General features: G+C 37.4%; 1 protein-coding gene across 1 annotated transcript in view; it reads left to right on the forward strand.

The window, feature by feature from the left end:
- The first annotated feature begins 9,448 nt into the window (after positions 1–9,448).
- Positions 9,449–21,821, forward strand: part of LOC126482218 (Down syndrome cell adhesion molecule-like protein Dscam2) — a 172,481-nt gene continuing 160,108 nt past the window's right edge. Inside the window, exons 1-2 of the mRNA XM_050106197.1 lie at positions 9,449–9,537; positions 21,648–21,772. Of these exons, the coding sequence (XP_049962154.1) occupies positions 9,449–9,537; positions 21,648–21,772 (214 nt within the window). The remainder of the gene's footprint in view (positions 9,538–21,647; positions 21,773–21,821) is intronic.

Raw genomic sequence — 21,821 nt, forward strand, 5'->3', positions numbered from 1 at the left:
AAATAAAAAAAATCTGCACCCTATAGCCAGAAGTCAGTTGCACAAAATTGTTTGGCAGCTTTGGGTCATGGGCATTTTTAATCATTCTCTGACCTCCATCATCTTCCCAACAACCTGGAAGCAGTTGCCCATGAACAGTTATCATTGCTTTGTGCTGATAAGCATAGAGACTATCATACCCTGTGTTTTTTCTGTTGTCTTGTCAATCATTGCACAACCTCTTATTCATCTTCAGTGTGGTAGGATCTGAGCACCACAGTAGAAATACTCATCATCACAAAGTAAAATTCTCTCTTTATCTCATCTGTAACACAGCCATCTTCTCAAAATTTTTTTCTGTATCATGAAACTGACTTTGAAACAATCTTCCTCAAAATATCAGACACATTAAATTCCTTTAAAACTTTAAAACACAGCTAATGACCCATATTCAATCACAATAGCTTTCTCTTTCATATACTGTGCTTGTCTGCACATCACTGTAATCAAATATCAGTCCCCCCAACACTTTTTCCTCCCACTTGTCTAGAGTCCTTTATTGAAATTCTGTTCTTTCTTAAAAGCCACTGCCACTGTAATTTCAAGCATTTCCTCTTTCATTATCCCTTCCATTTCTGATGACACTAAACGTGGCTTCAAATGTGTTACACTAATGATATTACTGTTATTCCTAATACCCTTTATTATTGTTAATAATAATAATAATAATAATAACTGAAAATGTTTTGTAATATTTTTGGTATGTTTGTTCCTGGTCAAACGTAAGAGAGAGCTTTAAGACACAAATCTGGCCAAGTTAAACAAACAGTAAATAAACATCAGTAACTAAGTCTACAAGTCAAACAGATTTTGTACTTAGCTGGTGTTGTGACACCTTTAACTCTAGTATGTCAAATCTGAACACTGTAGCACCAGTATATCTCACAAAATCAATGTAAAATATAGAGCAAAATGAAGTGTATCTTCCGGCTAACAAGAATTATCATTCACATAAAGTTTAACCTGCCCTTAAGTAGCCAAGAGGATTTGGTGTCATTAAAAGGATGAACCAAAGGGAAGCCAGGGTATGGTATGCGGAGGGGCTGGCTGAAACAGAGACCATTGTTAAACCCTTCTTTAAGGAAGGTGATATGAAAGATGTCAGTAACTACTGCCAGTTTCACTGCTGACATCATTCCTCAAAACTTCTGAGAAGATGATGTATTCTAGAATAGTATTTCACCTTAGCAACAATAGCATCCTTAGCAAATTGCAGTTTGGGTTTCAGAATGTTGCTCTACTGAGAATGCCATTTACATGTTCACTCATAAAATAGTGCCAGCTGTGATTTTCTGCAGCCTCTCTAAGACATTTGACTTTGTGAATCACAGTATTCTCCTTGATAAATTGATGTTTCATGGGGTTGATCCTGTAGCCAACCAATGGATCATATCATATCTAACCAAAAGAGTACAGAGATTTGTACTTAGTAATTCAAGAAATATAGTCCAGGGATGTAAGTGTGACTGGGGAGAAATCACATATGGGGTTCCCCAAGATTCAATCTGAAGCCCACTACTGTTCCTCATATATGTAAACAATCTTCCATCTAATATAAAAAAAACAGAATTTGTTCTTTTTCCAGATGACAGTAACATTGTAATCAATCCAAGCATACATACAGAAACAGAAGAAATGATAGACAAAGTTCTTAAAAGTATCATTGAGTGGTTTTCTGGGGATGGTCTCACCCTCAGTTTTAAAAAGACACAACATGTTCAGTTCTGCATATGTAGGGGTACTACAATAGTGATAAGTGTAACATATGGTGAGAAAATGATAAGTAGGGTGAAAACTTCAAAATTCTTAGTCTTCAATAGAAATGAGAATTTAAATTGGAAAAAAAAAACCACATTTTGGAACTCCATAGTATCATTGCAAAACTTAGAGAGAAACAAATCAGTAAAGCAACATATTTTTCATATTTTCATTCAGTAATTTCATATGGGATAATGTTCTGGTGTAACTCATCTTAAGTAAGAAAGTCTTCTTTGTGCAAAAATACGCTGTAAGAATAATATGAGGGTTGGAACTTAAATAGTGGCAACTATTTATTCACAACCGGTAGAAAAGAGTTACATGTTTGCACCTGTTACTGTCCTTCACAGTAGTCTCCAGTGTTGTGCAGAACCCGTTGCCAGTGATGTGGAAGGTGTAGTATGCCATTAGCAGATCCTGTTCTTTTGATGGTGGGAATGGAGAAGTCTACTGCCTGTCGAATCTCTGGAACAGGTCTGAAGCAAATGCCATGAAGTGGTTGCTTCATCTTCAGAAGCAAATCAAAGACACAACAACTCGTATATGTTATGGACACTTTGAATAGCAACTATTATCTAATGGAGGTTGTGGAGTCTGAGGTACTCCCCCTGCTTCAGGCATCTCCACAGGTCACATTTCAACAGGACAATGCCCGGCCACATATTCCGAGGAATGTACAGGCCATCTTCGAAGAGCAACGGGTACCATTGCTTCCCTGGCCTGCGCGTTCGCCAGACATGATGTCCATCGAACATGTCTGAGATATGGTTGGTTGGCACCTGGTGCGTCACGGTCATCCAGTAACTGGTGTCATGGATTTGTAGGCTCGGATACAAAATGCTTGGAGGGAAATTCCTCAGGAACATATTCAGAACCTTATTGATTCAATGCTATGACATATAGCATTTCTAATTGTAGCACATGGTGGCCACATGACGTACTGAATAGTAGGACTCAAAGGACATGTACAGATTTGAAAAGGTAATCATTTGTTATTTGTCATATACCTAACCTGTGGTATTAAATTAATTGAATTCATGTGTTTCCTTCTTGGTGTTGCAATTTCCACAAATGGTAGTGTACTAACTCACATCTGTATATCTGTCTCATTCTGTATTAAAAAAGAAAAAAAATGGAAAAAAATTAGAAACATTCAGAATGTAACAATATGTACAAACTAGTTTGTGAAGTGAATGTAAAATGGATCATTCCACATCATTATGATCTTTCATGCAAAATGATCCATGGAACATGTAAGTAACTCACTAACTAAGAGAATTAAAATCACAGCAGGGTATAAATGGATACATGTCCTTAAAAAGTAGAAAATGGAGATTGCTCTCTCACTGCATTCAGGCAAATGTATGCAGTTTATGGCCACAATATTAGATAAACATCTACATTCATATGCTGCAAACCACAGGGAAACTTGTGGCAAAAGGTATTTCTCATTTTATCTTGTCGTAGGTTACTTCCCATTCTATTCACAGAAGGATCACAGGAAAAATTACTGCTTAAATGCATCTGTGTGCATGTAATTATTGTAATATTGTCTTCACAGTCTCTACAGAAGAAATACATATGCGGCTGTAGTATGTTCCTTGATTTTTTTTTTCTTAATGCCATTTCTTGAAGCTTTGCTAAGTAGATTTTCACAGAATAGTTGACATCTGCTTTCCAGGATATGCCAGTTCAGGTTACCTAGCATTTCCCTGATCATCTCCTGTGAGTCAAACATACCTACGACCATTCATATTGCCCTTTGTATATGTTCAGTATCCCCTGTTAATCCCGTTTGGCATAGGTTACACATATTTGAGCAATATTTTAGGATGAGCCACACAAGTAATTGTTAACAATCTCCACTGTAGTGTGACATCATTTTCCAATATTCTGTGAATGATGATTAATGGCTAGGTACAAAAAAGAGTATTGTGTTATACTTTGAGAGAAACCGCTTTTGGTAAGGATAAAATTGAAGTCTAATGAAATATATTTTCAAGTAGTCAAAATGATGGGACACGTCGATGTGCCTGTGGTAAATGAACTCCTAGCTACTGTCTGTGAGAGTTAGTGAAGAAATAAATTAGGTATAATAATTCCTCAGGACACTCTTAGAGACTATAACAGAAGCATACATCCCCCCCCCCCCCCCCTAGTAGCAGCAAACTGATTATGCACAATCAATATGAACACTACTGCTAATACTCTGATATACAATGAACATGCATACTCTAATAAATTGCTACTAGTAGATCTGACAAAATAGCAGTGCCTCTTTGTCAGATGTGTGTTAAGAATAGGGAACACTACAAATTGTTGAAATTTAAGATGATGCGAGACTTCGAAAGCTGCTCAAAGTCTTTGCATGCAAAGGGAGCTATGGAAAGCCAAAATCTCAAAGGCATCCTTTACCATCTGCATTACCAGCCTTTAGTGGCCTGTTGTGGCAGCAAGATGGAACACTGCCACATCATACCATACCAGTGCGAGAGTGGCTGAACGAAACATTCCTGAACCATTGGTCAATGTGGGTCTCTTGAGTGACCAGCTCAGTCTCCCAATTTGATGCCACTTGACTTTTTCTTATAGGGTGTTTTAAAGGACAAAGAATATCAAAATCACATATGTAATTTGGCTGAACTTTGGGAAACCATAACAGAAGAATTCTACAGCATACAAGTACAGAACTGTCAAGCTACTTGTGATAGTGTTGCTCTTCATCCCCCGGCATTTACTAATCTGAATGATGCGTGGGTGGATCATGCCACAGAGAACAGATATTAAAATTCTTGTAAGGAAACAAATGAGAGTAATGTGTTTGTTCAGGTTATGTTGCTAATTTCTTTACCGCAGTCTCTGAAATTTCATATGCATAACTACTTGTCACCTTCTATACAAAATGATTTGTCTTAGTAACATTTCAACATATTATTTAGTTAATTCCACATATCAGAGGCTTTAAAAAATTATCTGCATAAATAAATAAAAATTAAGGAAGACAACCACACTTAAATGCTTCCACCTGAAGCCACAAAGACACCGGTTGTTTAAGAGTTATTGCTCAGGCTGACAGGTCATTGTTTCTGTTGCTGCATTTGAGTATCTGTGAGAGATTATAATGGAATTTTTGAGTGGTAGCCTTTCCTCATCTTTTTATTTAGTATTATTAACTTTGAATGTCTGTATTTGTAAAAAATTCTGTATAAAACATTGCCTGAATAGAGATGTTTTCCTTTGATTTTTTTTATGTTTTCAATGTTACAGTTCCTCCATCCTGGTTACACGAACCAGCAGATGTTAGTGTTCTGATGGGAGACTCCGTAATTGTACCCTGTGATGCTGATGGTTCACCAAAACCCACAATACTGTGGAAAAGAGAGTCAGACAGGCCACAATCATTATACCAAGATGACACCTTCCAAACAAATAATTTCAAGTGAGTAGTATATGAAAAATTAAAAAATCAAAGAAGAAAAGATATAGTCTCCCACTGGGTAAGACAGTATATGATGCGTAGTCATAAAGTTTCAATTATCACCTCAAAATCAAAGTGTGTACTTATTTTTTGTTTGTTTGTTTACAATTACATATCTGCAACCCTGGTACAAAATGGCACTTGGACCGATGACCTCAGCAGTTTGGTTCAATAGGAACTTGCTACCACTACCATAAAATGGTGCAGCCCTATGATAAAATCGAGTATCACATAGAAATTCATTTTCTGCATTTGAAGGGATACAATGCTGCAACAATCCATGCTGAGTTGGTGGAAGTTTATAGCAACAATTCACTATCTAATGACACAGTGGTTAGATACTGCAGATACTTTTGTTGTAGTCAAACACATCTGAATGATGACGCATGAAGTGACAGAAATGATGAAGCATGAAGTGACAGACAGGGTTGCCACAAGTTCTGGAAATCAGAAATTTCAAACTTGTAGGGAAATCAGAGAAATTAAAAAAACACTGGACAATGTCATTTTTTGACTCAGCAGATAAATGGTTGGTTTACAGAGACACCACGCATCACCACTGTCTGGGTGCAGCTGAGCAGCTTCTGGGTGTTGTGTGCTCCTCCCTACTCCATCCTTCCTGCTTCTCCTCTCCCCATTGCTCCCCTCAGTTTGCAGTCAGAACTGCCAGCAGCTGCTGATGAGAGTGGCACAGACTGATCACTGCAGTCTCATCAAAATGTTGTTGACGGCCCATGACTACGGGTGTAAATAGCTGACCTCAAATGAGTAGATTTCCATGATGGGCCAGAACTGTGAGCCAGTTCTGTGGTATCTCTCACGGATCGGACTCACTGATCTGAAGCCCATCATTTTTTACAAATGTGCGGGTCCTGACCGATGGATCAAGTCTCTCCAATCTGCCTGCAGGCTGGGTCTGTTTGTATGAGGCATAAACCAGTGGATTTTTGTAATTCATCTGTAGACCCAGGACTCCAGTGAAAGCTCAATGGGCTAGAGGCCGTGGTGACAGATTTCAGGAGTTCATTTGGTTTATTGTGGTACAGTTTTGTGTTTTGGAAGTAGTTTATATATTCAAGAGAAAGTACCAGCAGTGCTAGGAAGAAAATTGTGGCAGTTGCCAACAGTTTGTACGCTATGTACTCATACATTTCTCAAATGAAAAATTGCACAATGGCTGTAAATTAATGGACATAACACTCTTCAGATCATAAAACCTATAAAGGAGACAATAAATTGCTGTTCATTCAAAATTAGAGTTAATAACACGTTCAGAAATACTGAAGTCCTTACATTTTTTTTTTCAACTTGCCTGTTTACTTACCCTTCAGATCTCAAAATTTGTCAGGGAAAAATGCAAAAACTGTGTCTGGAAACCAGGGAAATGTCTGGGAACTTCACTTTAGGATACTTGGTGCAACCCTGGACAGACAATCTCTCTGTCAACAATAAAGAATTGTGAGAGAAGTGGAAAGCATGGTGATCAAAAATTGGCATATGACAATCAAGGCAATTGTGGAAAAAGTGAAAATGGACATTGAAAAATTTAGTGCCTGTTATGTTCCACAACTGCCCACACCCATTCAAGTGGCCCACCAAACTGAGGCAGCAGTGGAAATGTTACAGCTGTGTCAGGCCAATCCAGGTGACCTCTGTAGCTGCCTAATCACAAAGGATGAATGCCAGTTATAACACTGTGACCCTTATATGAAGGAGCAAAGCAAGCAGTGGAAAATTTTGGTTTACCGTCACCAGAAAACGCAAAGAAAGACCTGACCATCATTGGGAAAGGTGATGCTGAATGTTGTGTGGGATTGCCTTATGTGGTTCTGACAGGTTATCCTTGTAAGGGGTAAACCATCAAAGTAGCTTACTACCAACATCTGATGAGAGTATGAGAGGCTGTCCAAATGAAGCACCGACAGAAGCTGTCAGTGGGGTGTGTTTGCTCCATGACAATGCCCCAGCTGAATTCTGTTCAGGACTCAAGGACTCAAGTCACACCTGCTGCTTCTTTGGGCTATTAAATTTTTCTGCAGCCTCTGTATTCTCCTGTTTTCCCCAGTGAAGAAAACATCCACACATTTTCAGAATGAAAATAAGGCAATTTTCAAAGAAGAATATTTCCTGAACAGCCAAAATGCAGATTTCTGCAGGCAGTTTCTCCAACAAATCGTCATTCATAGGGAAAAACATGTTGCATTGAAGAGTGAATGCATAGAGAAGGACTAACAGCACCATGATATTTCATAGTCGCTGCTTGTTTTTTTGAAGTGATAACTAAAACTTTTAACTATGCCTCTTACTAAGTTCTTAATTTAATCTGTCTGCCATTACAGTTTTCTGGAGTTTTACTTAGGTAAGTGATTATTGTCTGCTCCACAGCTGTATAACAAGTAAGAAGATATAAGGTTAATTATGAGGGGTGTCTCCTAAATGATAGAGTGAAGAGCCATTTGCATATACATCTGATAGTGTTATTAGAGAAGCAACACAGAGGATAGTGTAGTTAATATACCATCAGTAAATTTTTAACTTTACTGCAGTATGGATTACACAGAAGTGTGAAAAGTTACTTGTATATGTAGCATGATGGAACACTGTCTTGTTGTAAACAAAGTACCATATTGTTTATTCATCACATACCTTGTAACTGATGGACTGGTCATGTGGTCAGGACACTTAATACCTGTGACAACTAGAGTGAGCACTCCCTAGCAGCACTTTCCAATTTCTATCAATTCCTGTCGATCAATCTCTTGTCCCTGGCTCTTCCTTTCCTTCACCCCTTCACTTCATTTCTTGCATCACCTCACCTTATTTGCTACAGCAAACACAAATACTCAGATTTGTTTTATCATAGGGAAAATTTAGCTGCATACCAGTGTGAAAGTTCATAAACTGAGATGCCATGTTCCAGTTCCTGTTTCAGTACACAATCCCACAGATGCAATTGAAAAGACACACTGCCTTTCCACCCATGGCCATAATGACACTCATTATGGCTAGGTTCATTTGTTCCAGCTATTGTGTGCGGGAATGTGCATATTTAAAGTGGAAAAGAACAGTAGCTCAAATGCTAGTTAAGTCTCTGTACTTCTGTCTGTATTTATGCATCACCCATCAACAAGCTGTATGTGACTGGCTGTACTTCCTCTTTTCTTATGTATTGTTTCTGTCCTGAAATTTCCATTATTGTAGTATTGTAGTTTCCACATGTTAAACATTTGGATGCACCTGTCTGTGGTTGAAGTGGGGATCTATGTTAATGTTTTCAAAAATGGCATAATGAACTATCGAAAACAATAACAGGGATGACATGCATATCACAATTTTATTAAAATTCTAGCTCCTGATGCTTGAGACATCATCAGAGACTATTAAGAAGGATATTTTATTTTCAGACTTAAAACGCCTCTGGAGATTCCTTTAGCCTGTCCACCTATGTTTTAATTGCTCCTCTTTTCTGCCCAAGAAGGAAATTTTGTGATCTTTGTGTATGATCTTTCTGTAGTCTTTGAGCCATAAGATTCTATCATTTTCTTGATGTGCCTGTACATCCAAAAATGAAAGATACATTAATGTTCAGCATAAAGAACACAAGAGAAAATGTTGTCTGGGAAACAGAAATATACTAGCAGTAGTAGATCATGCACTGGGACCAGAAGACCACCAAATTAGTTTTTCTGATGCTATAGTTTTATCAAGATTGAATCATTATTATGCTTGTATATGCAGAGAGAATGTAGGAATTCAAAAGCACAAAAACAACTTTAACAGAAATGATTGGGCATGAGTCCGTGATCTGCAGTTACCTGTTGACATCACAACCCGACTATTGTGCTGTTACATTTAAAACTATTTACCTTGCAGAGCTTGTTCAATTTGAAAATACTAACAGCATCTTTAAAGTCTGTGATGATGTCTCTAGCATTAGGAAGCATAACACTATGCACAGAAACAAGCTTTAGATCACTGCCTAATGTCCACATAATGAAAATCACCAACCATGAAAGTCTGCATTATATTATCACTAAATCAACTGATAGTGAGTTGCAAATAATGGCATCACTTTCATTCACGTTGAATATATTAGGGCTGGCAATTTTCACACTGTGGTAAGATCTCTCATCACAAATCCCAAGTATTTCTTAGTGGGCCAGATATACAAACATGCCACATCAGGATGCAAAGGGTTTTGGTCAGCAGTGCAAGAAGAAGAAGAAGAAGAAGAAGAAGAAGAAGAAGAAGAAGAAGTGGAAGTAGAAGTAGCATGCTCAAATCGATAGGCATGTCTGGAATGCTTGAAGAACTACCTGGCTAGAGCAGAAATTATCCAATATCCATGGAAGAAAAGAAGATAAGAGAACTAAAATTATGGTTTTCACTCCAAACATTGGTTTGATGCAGCTCTTCATGTGCTCTCCTGGGCAAACCTCTCTATCTCTGAAACCTACTTCCATTTCAATCTGGTTAATGTAGTCAAGCAAACTGACAATTCCTTGATGCCTTAGGATGTATCCTATCAACAGATCCCTTTAGTCAAGTTATGCCATAAATGTATTTTCTCCCCAATTCAGTTCAATACCTCTTCATTAGCAAAGGTTGAAAATACTGCTTCAGTTGTTAATTATTGTATTGTATTTATTGGTCCAGTAAATCTTACATGTACAGTACAGAACATCAGATATTGGACAGGTCAAAGTATATTTTACAATTAAAACACTTTAGAAACTAGAAAATTATGTTCACAAAATTTTACAGCACTTCATATACTGGGCAAGTCAATGTGTAAGTTATAATTATTCCACATTAGAAACTTGAAGTTTACAACTGAATACACGTATAAGCCAGTATTAACGATTACAGTATTTTCATGATCCTCACTTAAGCTCTAAGGATTTTTGAGGACTCTTCTACACTATGAATTAACATGTACACTAGAGAATGACATTCACAGAATTTTACTTCATACACTGGGCAAGTCGGTATACAACTTATACTTGAACCCCATTAGAAACTTGAGAATTACATCTGAATGTATTTATAGGCCAGTATTAATGGTTACAGTATTTGCATAATCATCACTTAGACTCTCGAGGATTTTGGAGGAACTCTTCCACGCTATAAAACAAATGTGTCAACAGATATTCTTTTAATGCTGCTTTAAAATTTTTTACATCAGTCTTTACTTTAATTTCTCTTGGCAATTTATTGTAGATAATTTTTCCATGGTGTAATGTTCCTTTTTGGCACAAACTGGTTTTTGTATGCAGTACATGAAAGTCAGTTTTCTGTCTTGTGTTATGATGATGAACATTTTCATTTTTGAGGAGGATACTAGGATTTGTTATTGTATATTTCTTTATAAACATTGCACCTTCAAATAGGAAAATACATGGAAGGGGAAGAATCCCCATCCTTTTAAATAATGTTCTACATGGTTTGTTCCTTTTTATTCCAGCCATGATTCTCACTGTTCTTTTTTGCATCCTGAAGAGTTTTTGGCAGGATGGCGAGTTACCCCAGAAAGTGATCCCATATTTTAGGACAGAATGTATATTAGAATAGTAAACTGTCATTAGACAGTCCTTATGACAGCAGTTTTCTAGCACTCTCATTAAATAACACATGCTACTTAGCTTCTTTAAAATGTTGTCAATGTGAGTTTCCCATCTAAGATTATCCTGTAGCCAGACCCCCAGAAATTTTGTATTAGGCACACTTGCAATATCTGTGTCTGACATCTGAATTCTTATATCCTCTTCAGTGTGTCTCTTGACATTATGAAAATTTAATGCTACTGATTTACTTTTGTTTATTATTAGTTTGTTTTGGTTTAACCAGTTTACAACATTTGTTAATGCCTCAGACAGTCTTGTCTGTAGTATCTCTGCAGTCTTCCCACTGACTAATATGCTTGTGTCATCTGCAAACTGGATAGTGCTATGGTACTGGTTGGTTGATGTTAGGTCATTTATATATATCAAAAATAGCATGGGGACCAGTACCGAGCCCTGCGGTACTCCATATTTTACTGCTTTATAATCAGAATAGTGTCTTGTTGTTTTATTTTCTTTGTGAAAATGTATTTCTACTACTTGCTTGCGGTCAGTAAGATATGATCTAAGCCAGTTGTTAGGCATACCTCTGATACCAATTCTTTCAAGCTTCTGCAGCAATAGTGTGTGGTCTATGATTTTGAAAGCCTTAGACAGATCAAGGCATATGCCAGTTACTTTTTGTCCACTGTCAATATTTTCGAGTACTTCACCCAGAAATTCATATATTGCTGTTTCTGTTGATCAGCCTTTCCGGAAGCCATGTTGGGTTGTGGATAATATTTTGCACTTTTCTAGAAAATCTAGCAACACCTTATGAAAAATTTTTTCAAGTATTTTCCAAAATGTAGATAGCAAAGCAATAGGTCTATAATTGGCTATGTCTTCTTTCTGACCCTTTTTGAACAGTGGTTTCAGTTTCACTGTCTTTAAGCAGGAAGGAAAGACTCCATTTGTTAATGACCTGTTGAAAATGTGGGCTAATGGTATTGCAATGAGCTCACCTGCATTTTTAATGACATAATCTGGAATATCATCCAAACCTGTTGAAAATTTTGTTTTTAACCCTCTAATTGATAGTATAATTTCCTTAGGGTTTATTGGAGTAAGAAATAGGGAGTTGCAGTTTCTATTTTGATTTGATAGTGTTGTAGCAGGATTTTTATTTGAAGATTTTATGTCAGAGAGTAATTTTTCCCTAATATTTGAAAAGTATGTATTAAAAGCATTGGCTACTTCTTCTGGATTTTTGCCATCTTGGATTACCTGGAGATTTACATTTTGGGAGGTCTCATTTCCTACTTGTTCTCTGACTACCTTCCACATGGCTTTCATTTTGTTCCTGGCTATTTTTATATGGTGATCATTTGCTGTTTTTATAGCTTCTTTTATGACTTTGTGAAGCACTCTCTTATAATTCTTGAAATACACCAGAAATTCTTCTGTAACATTTTGTGTTTTTGAGATTTCATAAAGTCGCCTCTTTTCAGCACATGATATTTTAATGCCTTTCGTCAGCCATGTAACATTTCTTTTTCTAGTTTTTAATGTTTGGTTTTTAACTGGAAAAGAAATATTGAAATAATGGGAGAATATTTCCATGAACATGTCAAACTTTTTACATGTGTCCTCATAGTTGTCTATATCATTCCATGTTTCTTTTTTTACTAAGTGCCTGAAGTGTTCTAGGTTGTGGTTGCTAAAATTTCTACCTTTTCTTGTCATTTGTTGTTCAATATTTCCTGCAGTCTCTACTGGGAATTCAGTAAACTGTGCATAATGATCACTGAAACCGGTATTCATATTTCCAGATTTGTATAAATATTTATCTGTATTTGTTAGTATCTGATCTATAGCACTGCTTGACGATTTGGTGACTCTGATGGGGGATTTGATAGTTGTATGTATATTGTAGGTTTTTAATAAGGCCTCAAGGTTTAATCTGTCTTTTGAGTTCTTATTGAAATCTATATTAAAGTCACCACATATGATGGTTGTTTTACTAACCATTTTTATACTGTTAAGTGCCTTCTCAAGATCTTCAATGAAAGTAGTTACATTTCCATATGGGCTTCTATATATGCAAATAACAATTGTATTTAAAGTTGTCAGTTGTGTAGCAGAAATTTTGAAGTGTTGCTCTTCCCCTAGCTGGTTAGCGAACTTTAAATTATCGTGTTTGACGTCCTCTCTAACATATATGCATGGTCCTCCATGCATGGAGGTTTTCCTACAAAAAAAAGATGAAAGGGTAAAGCCCTCTATCCTTGTGTGATGTAACATATTTTCTGATAACCAATGCTCACTAACACATATAACTGACACTTATTTTAGTTCATCTGATAACAATATTTCTATCTCACTAACTTTATTTAATAAGGATTGTACATTTTGGTGCAGGAGCATAAATTTCGACGATGACTTATTTACTAGGTTGTTTTGGCCTACCTTATGTTCGACAGCTGCACATGACATATCATTTTTAACACTTTTACAATTGAAGTTTTCTTTCCAGAGCGATGTTTTAGAAGATGAAATCAACATTTCTCTGGAATCACTTGCCATAAAAAACATTGTGGTTCTTTCCTGTTTCGTGTTGGGCGAGTTGACTTGTAGTGTGATGTCGTTTCTGCTGTAATTTTTGGAGTTGTAATTTGAGGAACTGCAACTAGGCTAGATGGGGATCCTCTTCTTGCTGCTTCAACACTTCCTGAAGTCATTGGAGTAATATGCTCTTCATTTGAAATTGGTGATTCCATTGCTGCTGCTACAATTGGAGGCTGCACTAAGCCTGGCTGGTTTTGGTTTAATTGTTCCATGATTGCATCGCACAGTGCTACTTACCCTTTCATGTTTTTATGCAATCCATGGGTAGTGAAATCTTCTCTTTTTTGACTGTCTGCATTAATATATGTCACATTGCTGAAGAGCTTGCATATTTTCTTGAACTTTCGGTTAGTTGCTTTGATTTCTGCATTCACAAATGATATTTTGATAAGGTCATGTCTCATAGGGATGCTTATTACGAACACTTTCATGTCCATAACTTTTGTCAATGTTTCCCTTAAAGATCGCAAAGTGAATTTTGCCTCGTTCTCGTAGACATCGTTGGTGTCAGCTAAAATAATGCAAGAGTTACAACTTCCATGGTTACTGTGTGTGTCAATATGCTGAGTAACTTCTCACAGTGGAGCACCTGGCTTCACAAATCCAATAACACTTTCATTTATTATAACTTTCATTTTATTATAACTTTCATTTATTATAACTTTACTTCATTAGTTATTCAAGCTACTCATCTAATCTTCAGCATTTTTATGTAGTTTTGAATTTCAAAAGCGCCAATTTCCTTCTTGCCTGAATAGTTTATGATTGTTGTTTCAGTTCCATGTAAGGCTGCACTCCAGACAAATGCCTTCAAAAATGCTTTTCTTGCTTTGACAGTCTACATTTTATATCCTCTCTGAATTGGGCATTGTCAGTTATCTTGCTGCCAGTTATTCAAGCTACTCATCTAATCTTCAGCATTTTTATGTAGTGCTGAATTTCAAAAGCACCAATTTCCTTCTTGTCTGAATAGTTTATGATCATTGTTTCAGTTCCATGTAAGGCTGCACTCCAGACAAATGCCTTCAGAAATGCTTTTCTTGCTTTGACAGTCTACATTTTATATCCTCTCTGAATTGGCCATTGTCAGCTATCTTGCTGCCAAAATAACAAAACGCATTTACTTTCATTGGTATTGCATTTCTTAATCTAATTCTGCCAGTATTGTCTGATTTAACTACATTCCATTACTGTTGTTTATTTTCATCTTATAACCTCTTTTCAGGACACTTTACCTTTCATTCAACTGACCTTTCAAGTTTTTTGCAATCTCTTACAGAAATACAGTGTCATTAGCAAATCTTGAAGTTATTATGTCTTCTCCTTGAACTTTGATTCCATTTCCAAATTCCTCCTTGGTTCCCTGTACTTTTTTCTCAGTGTATAGATTGATCATCATCTGATATACACGATTTACAATTTTAATTTCATCTGGTGATGCAAGGAAAGCATATGAAGTTTTACAACATATGCACAACATCTGCATTATCAATAAATAAACAGGTTCCCAAAGTGAACACTACTACATGAGATGAGTCAGAAGAGAAGAATAAAAGCACTTGCACTTGAAACTGAACATGCAAAATGGCCTCAAACTTTACACACACCTTTTGGGGCAGTCACTGAGCAAAAAGTAATGAGATCAACTGTGAACCTTGCAAAGGCAATTAATAATGAAGTATCTGTCTCAGTCACACCATCCCCACAGAGAACAAAGTGTGCAAAGTAATTAAAATCATCATACCAGATACCTAAGCCATGAGATCATGTACATCTCGTATTCTCAAAGAAATCAGATAATGAGGTCCATTCAGAGCAAAAGAAACTCAAGGTATGCCTGAGGGAAGCATGTAGCTCCTCAACAAAATCCCTGTAAATTGAAGGTTTATAATGTCATTGTTAAGAAATTAGGAAGGACAAAAATACGTATCACCTGTGAAATGGTTCCCTTACTCCAGTATTACATAAATGGTTTCTGTCTGGTAAGAGATTACTAGCAATGCTAAGTGCTAGAAGCGTTTGATCTGACCAAAGGAGGTCCTATGCCAATATTTTCACTAAGCCTTTTATAGAGTAAATTCATCTGTAACACAGAGCTGCAGAACGGACATAGTTACAACTGATGCAGGTACTAGTGCATCTAAATATTGCAAGTTGAAAAAATCGAACCATATTTTAAGGGTCTAGTTTAAGACCCCTGCTCCTGCTGGGGTGTTGGAGTATGGAGTGCAGGCCAGTCAGTGCACTGGGCATTAATGATACAACATTAAGTGGGACAAGAACTTATTACATTAAAGTTTACAGTTGTGTATTCTTCTCTATATTGGCATCCAGGCCAGCAGTAGTGCAGTGGTTGGCTTAGGACTTTGCTGACAACTTCTCAGAAATCTACAGAGGACATCACCTATGACATCCGGTTCATGTAAATACAATGTCGTGTGTTTGGTAGGCCTCACTGGTTTCCAGTAATGCCCATACACCAGGCATTGCTGCCCAGCACAGCAACTATATATTAACCAGAGGGCTCTCACAGACATCAAATGGGTATGTTCAGATAATCTCTCAACAGCTCTGCACAGTGTAGAGATGAAAAACTGTGTAGCCTTTTCACAAAGGAAGACCGGGGACATCGATGACTGCCTGCAGGTGCTAGACAGGGGGAGCAGCAGTCATCACACCTCACAATTACTGTAACAGGTTGATGGTGCACCAACACCATCAGTTCAGCTCAGCAAGTCAGATGTAGAAGTCTCCCAAGTCTTCTCATGAGTGGTTGCAAGATCAGCAGCTTACAGTGACTGAGTACAGCAGCCAAGCAGGTAGCAGTCTCGAAGGCACAAGTCATCTTGGTGAGTGGTAGTAGCTCATCACAGATTAGCCCTTGTAGCTGGTGTACTGCAACATAAAGATTTCATGGCTCAGAAACCTGATTATTTGTTACTGCTTGTCTGAGACAATGATGTTGTATCTGGCCTGCAATGACCCAATGTAACCTACTTTTCCAGCCTCATCAGTGGTCTTCACCATCCCTCTATTTCACAAGAAAGGGCTTTAGTTTGTTGTCTTTCCACCATATCAGCAAGCTGATAGGTGGTCTTGTGAAACTTCTATTCTCTCTTATGAAATCAGGCTGTGCTGTTAGAATGTCATGATGTCTTCTCGTCACTGAGGTCATGTTGCTGAGCTTATAATTCTGGCTTCTCACTCGCACAAGGTGAGTCAATATCTTTTAGATTTTGTCTGCTTTCCACAATGTCAGTTTTCTGCCTGTTTGTTGTTTTTATTACAACATAGAACATTGGCCTGGTTTGCCTTGATAATGCATTTCTGTTGTATAACAGTATTAAAGAAGCTGCATTTACAATCTACCATCAATACATCAGAAGCATTATAAACAAAAAGGAGGAATTATCATATCCATTAAGCAACATGATAAAATAAACAGAATTCCAGCATATCAGAACATCGCTTGGAAATCATGAGAAATGAACAGATTCAGTTTGATGAATACAAACACATGTCATACTGCTGTAGAACCAATAAAAATAAAGGAGGAGTGGTTAACTATGCAAAATATAGAGTTAAGTCCCAGGTCTTTCAGATTAATAAATGTTGTGTTGAACATTTTTTAAAATCCTGTGCCACAGTTGTGAACAGAAAAGACAAGCTTATAGTACAGGCAGTTTAAGACCACTTGCGGGATGTGTCTTATGTTTCACAAAGCAAACAGAAAGAGTTTTAGTAAGGTTATGCAAACTTGAGAGTCATTGTTTGTGGAGACTTTAATGAGGAGTTAGATCAATGGCAGCTGTATAATAAAATGAGGAGATAGCAGCTTTTATCAAAGTAGCAGCTTTCATTCTAATTTAGTCAATGGAATGTAGACAGTATAAGTGTGAATAGCACCAAGGATTTAGTGGTAGTTTATTATTAATACAAAATTCTGAGTAAATTTCTATGAGTTTTTGGCTCATTTTAATGTGTACCTTGACTTGCTCCACATCCCTGAAGGTTCTACTTTTTGAAGGGATCTATAGAACATGGTGAATAAATGAATACACATGTGGAGGAGCCAATACTCTTACCATCAGCAAGGCCAATATCTTTATGTATCTAGGAGCCACATTCCAAAGAGAGTGATGCTCCTTTGGCAAAGGATTATAGCCTTCATAGAAGGAAAACATCAGTGGGGAGAGAGCTGAAGGTGGTGTAGTCACATATGTCAATGATGAATACTGTTCCTCACTTCTCCTTGTCAACACCATTATGCAAGCATTTATTCCAGTAATGCCCAAATCATACAAGCTGATGGTATTTTCTCTGTACCTGCCTCCTAATGAAGACTTAGATCAGTATATTTCATAGACATCACTGCATAGCTTCTCAGCCTGTTTTGTATTTGTGCGGACTTAAAAATCCATAATGTACTGTGGGCTTCTACTAATATTTGCACTGGGGATCAGGTTACTCAGAGGCTGTGTCTTCTAAATAGGGACATTCACTTCACCACTGCTACTGGTTTGTTCTTTGTTGTTTATCTCTTGATATGCTCTACCATCTTCACTGACACAGTTCAGTTAGGAGTCATCAATGATTTCCTCTCCAGTGACCAGTTCCCAGTCTGGAAAGCTCTAATAGATGAGGCTTTTAGGTGTGTCTGTCAATCATTATATCATCCTGTTCAGCATGACCTTTTCAAATAAAAATTAAAGAAACACTATCAGATTAGCCTGAACAGGAGAATAAGGACAATATGCCATTTTTTCCCCAGAGATGGCACTGACTGCCTCTCCGGTGTCTCGAGTGACTCAGGCTTAATTTAGAGTTTGTGAAATATAAAAGTGGACCTGTTCGTTTTAAATTTATATGGATTGACTACTGTGTGGTTTTCTACAGCTGCGTTCTCAAGAGGCTCTTCCTGGACAAATTTAGTGTCTGTGATGTAGAGTTACATGCAATTTTGAGAGTACTGAGACATGTTCAAACTATCAAGTTATCATAAGCTCTGATTTCCTGAGTGTACAGCAAGTCATCCAGAGATTGTACCAAAAGTAAAAAGTAGTTCACTCTGTCCAAGACAACTTCCTTTGCCTACAACATCAAGAGAAGGAGATGTCATCCTACTGGCTACCGTTTCATATTTAAGTTGAGACAACAGTTTAGCAGATTAGCAACCAAGTAGGCTTGTTTAATGCCAACAGAGGCACAAAGTAAAGCCCCTCTTCATGCAGTGACCTCACTCTTGAAGCCCAAGTCAGTGTGTTGCCTCTTATTTCTAGGCACTCTTCCTACTAATGACAAACTATGGCCATTTCAGTCTACAATCTATAAATCAAATGTGGTGTGACCACTGAGGCAAAATGAAGTTCTGTCACTGCCAAGTTGTGACATGAGGAGACTCACCAGTATTTAGTACCTGTGGCTTACAAGCATCAGAACACTGAATTTTGGAAAAGCGAGCACAGTTTGCTAATGAGAGGACAGCCAGTGGTTTGAGTGGTGCATTGCCTTCTTTTATATTGAGTGCCGGTATTTAAAAATGAAACAGGTGCTAGACCATTGTGTTTCTTTGCTCAGAAGGTGTTGGGAAGGAGCATCTAGTCTGTTCCTCATAGTGACTACAACAGCCAAGTTTTAAAATTATTGTTTTATCCCTCTGTAAGTTTTTTCACACATATGCTTTATTGTGTTTTTTTGTTGTACTACTTTTGGCAATACACTCATATATTTTGAATTAAATAAACAGCCAGAGAAGAGGTTGGATAGGCAGTGGTAAAAACACACTATATCGTTCAGGCCCTGGTCCTCCAATTAAGTTGATATACAGAAGTATCATATTTTGATCAAAGATAATTGCTCGCACCAGAATCCAACAAGTGTTCACGAGAGACACTAATTCATAGTAATTGTCCTCCCAACGTATTCTCTATAAATGCATGAAACTCATGGGAAATTAAATATACAGGTGAGTGTTAATCATACATGCCTGTCAAAATATTGAACCACACAGGACTTGACTCATTAAGTGACAGGGTATTGAAATACTGCTTGGCACTGTTCAACAGAAGATTCTCCACTTCTATCAGGTTCACACACTCAATCATTACCAGTAAACCATCAGCGATTATATTAACAGGACAGCAAGCTAGCTAGCATAGCCCTACTTACCATCACAGCAGTGAGCAATTGTATAGTGACACGGTATAAACTTAATTCATTGTCAAATCATGCCTGAGCCTGTAAATATTGTCTCTATAAAAACAAACATTTGTTCACCATTCAGAAGTCAATTCCAATATGATGTTACACATTTCCCTTGGCAACATCAATTTAACTACTATTTCAGCTTATTTTGCCCCTGTGGTTTGACTGCCACCAACAACACAATCTGCATTCAGTCAGCTTATGTCACAAACCCTCAATGAGGGACGTCCACCCATATAAGTAAACTCTTCCTCATCTGTGACACCAGACACAAATTTTTATTATGCAAATATTCAAAATAATTTTGTTGATACAGACTGTGGTGAATGCTTAATCCCACTTGGATAACTGCCAGAAGAATTTTATTATGTATATTTATCTATCAAACAGTTCAATCAGTGATGCACTATTATTTCTCCTCCATTTCAGGGACATCATTCAGTCCATAAAATCACTATGGATGAGTCCATAAAGTCACTTTGCATCAGCATAGTCACGTTTCTGTATTTTCATTTGCAACTTATTTTTTGCTTACTTTTTTTCTGTGGCACTTCACAAAAGTCTTGACAAAAACAAAACTATGAACAGATTGCAGGATCTGAATATGAAATGTATTCATGTTTGCAGCTGTTTTCTGTCAGAGTATGTTGTAAATATGCTGGTTGTATAGTAGTTCCAGTTACATCAAAGGCATAAAACGTGACACAAATATGGACGGAAACTAATGTATCCAGTGAAGATGACACAAGGAAAATATACCCAGATAGAATATACTTAAAATGTTTATTAAACCTAAACAGTCAACTCCAACAGAAGGAAACATTAAATTCACAGACATCAGTAAGGTTATGTCTAGAATATTTACCAAACACAAAAATATTCTAACATTGCCTGCTTAAGACTTGAATCTACAATGAACAAACTGATTTCAGCAACTTAATTGTGCTCTCTTAACAAACAAACATATGACTAAAGGCTGGTAACTATCTTCATGTAAGTTTGTGGTGAAACACTGATTAAACCAAAAAGACTTCTTGTATAATTAAAGAATACAAATAAGGTGTGACTGAGACTGTCACAAAATCTTGGATCTCTGAACATGCGGTGCAAGGACTTTAAGTAAGATATCACACTAGCACAGTCAGAATGAAATGCATGCTTGGTTAAGGACCCAAGAGGAGGAGCTACAGTCAGTGTTCAGAAAGTATAGCAAAAGTCTAAATCTGGTATGAAGTCAATAGTCAGCAAAAGGAAATATTATGGAGCATGATAACCAGTCATGGCGATGTTGTCAATGTCTTCTGGTGGGAAGGCCGCGCTAATGTCCTGGGGTGCAGAGCTTGACATGGACAGCAGTGAGGGCATAGCACTGGCTCTGAGTGAGCTCCTGATGGATGAAATGTGAGTACATTTGGTGCCTGGCTCAGGAAGCTCACAGAGTGAATTGGGCTCCCAGGGAGCTTAAGAACAGGCCTGAGTACCAGGATACAGTTGGTCCTGCTTCCTGTCACGTGACAGGCATAAGAAAGAGGTCCATGGGGCCAGTGACCTATGCTGGTGCTAAGGTTTCTGTCTGGTGGACCTGAGTAGCATGACTGCTAAGACGTCAGCTTCCTGCAAAACTTGGATGTAATGTATGTTGCTGGCAGAGTAGGCATAACCCATGATACAGCAGAAATAGTAGGAGTTCTGCTCCGGTAATGTTAACATGTACAGTGTAACATGTTGCAATGGAAGCATTAATAGTAGAATGATCAACGTAGATTTTGACTACAGAATTATGTCATCATGTACTTTCCATCAAATAGGAGCAAAGCAGGCAGTGCTCCAGGCCCATAGCTGTCTTCTTACCCAGTGGCGAAAATTAGCAGAAACTATATAAAAGACTCCGTAAAGTAGAATTTCATTACTTTCGTACATCTGTAAGCTGTAATTTTTCCCTGCTTTGCAATGTAATTGATCAACAATGTCTACATATATTACTTCCATTCTTCTTACAGAGTGCTTCATAATGGTAGCCTCTGGATTCAAAATGCTCTTCCAGAGGACAGGGGTTATTACACATGTGAGGCAAGAAATGAAATTGGAATGGCACTGAACAAAGTTATTTACATAACAGTACATGGTGAGTACACAAAATAGCCATTTTCATGTATGAACGAATATGCATTATG

This window comes from Schistocerca serialis, chromosome 5 (assembly GCF_023864345.2).
Source record: "Schistocerca serialis cubense isolate TAMUIC-IGC-003099 chromosome 5, iqSchSeri2.2, whole genome shotgun sequence".
In the NCBI taxonomy this organism is placed as follows: Eukaryota; Metazoa; Arthropoda; class Insecta; order Orthoptera; family Acrididae; genus Schistocerca; species Schistocerca serialis.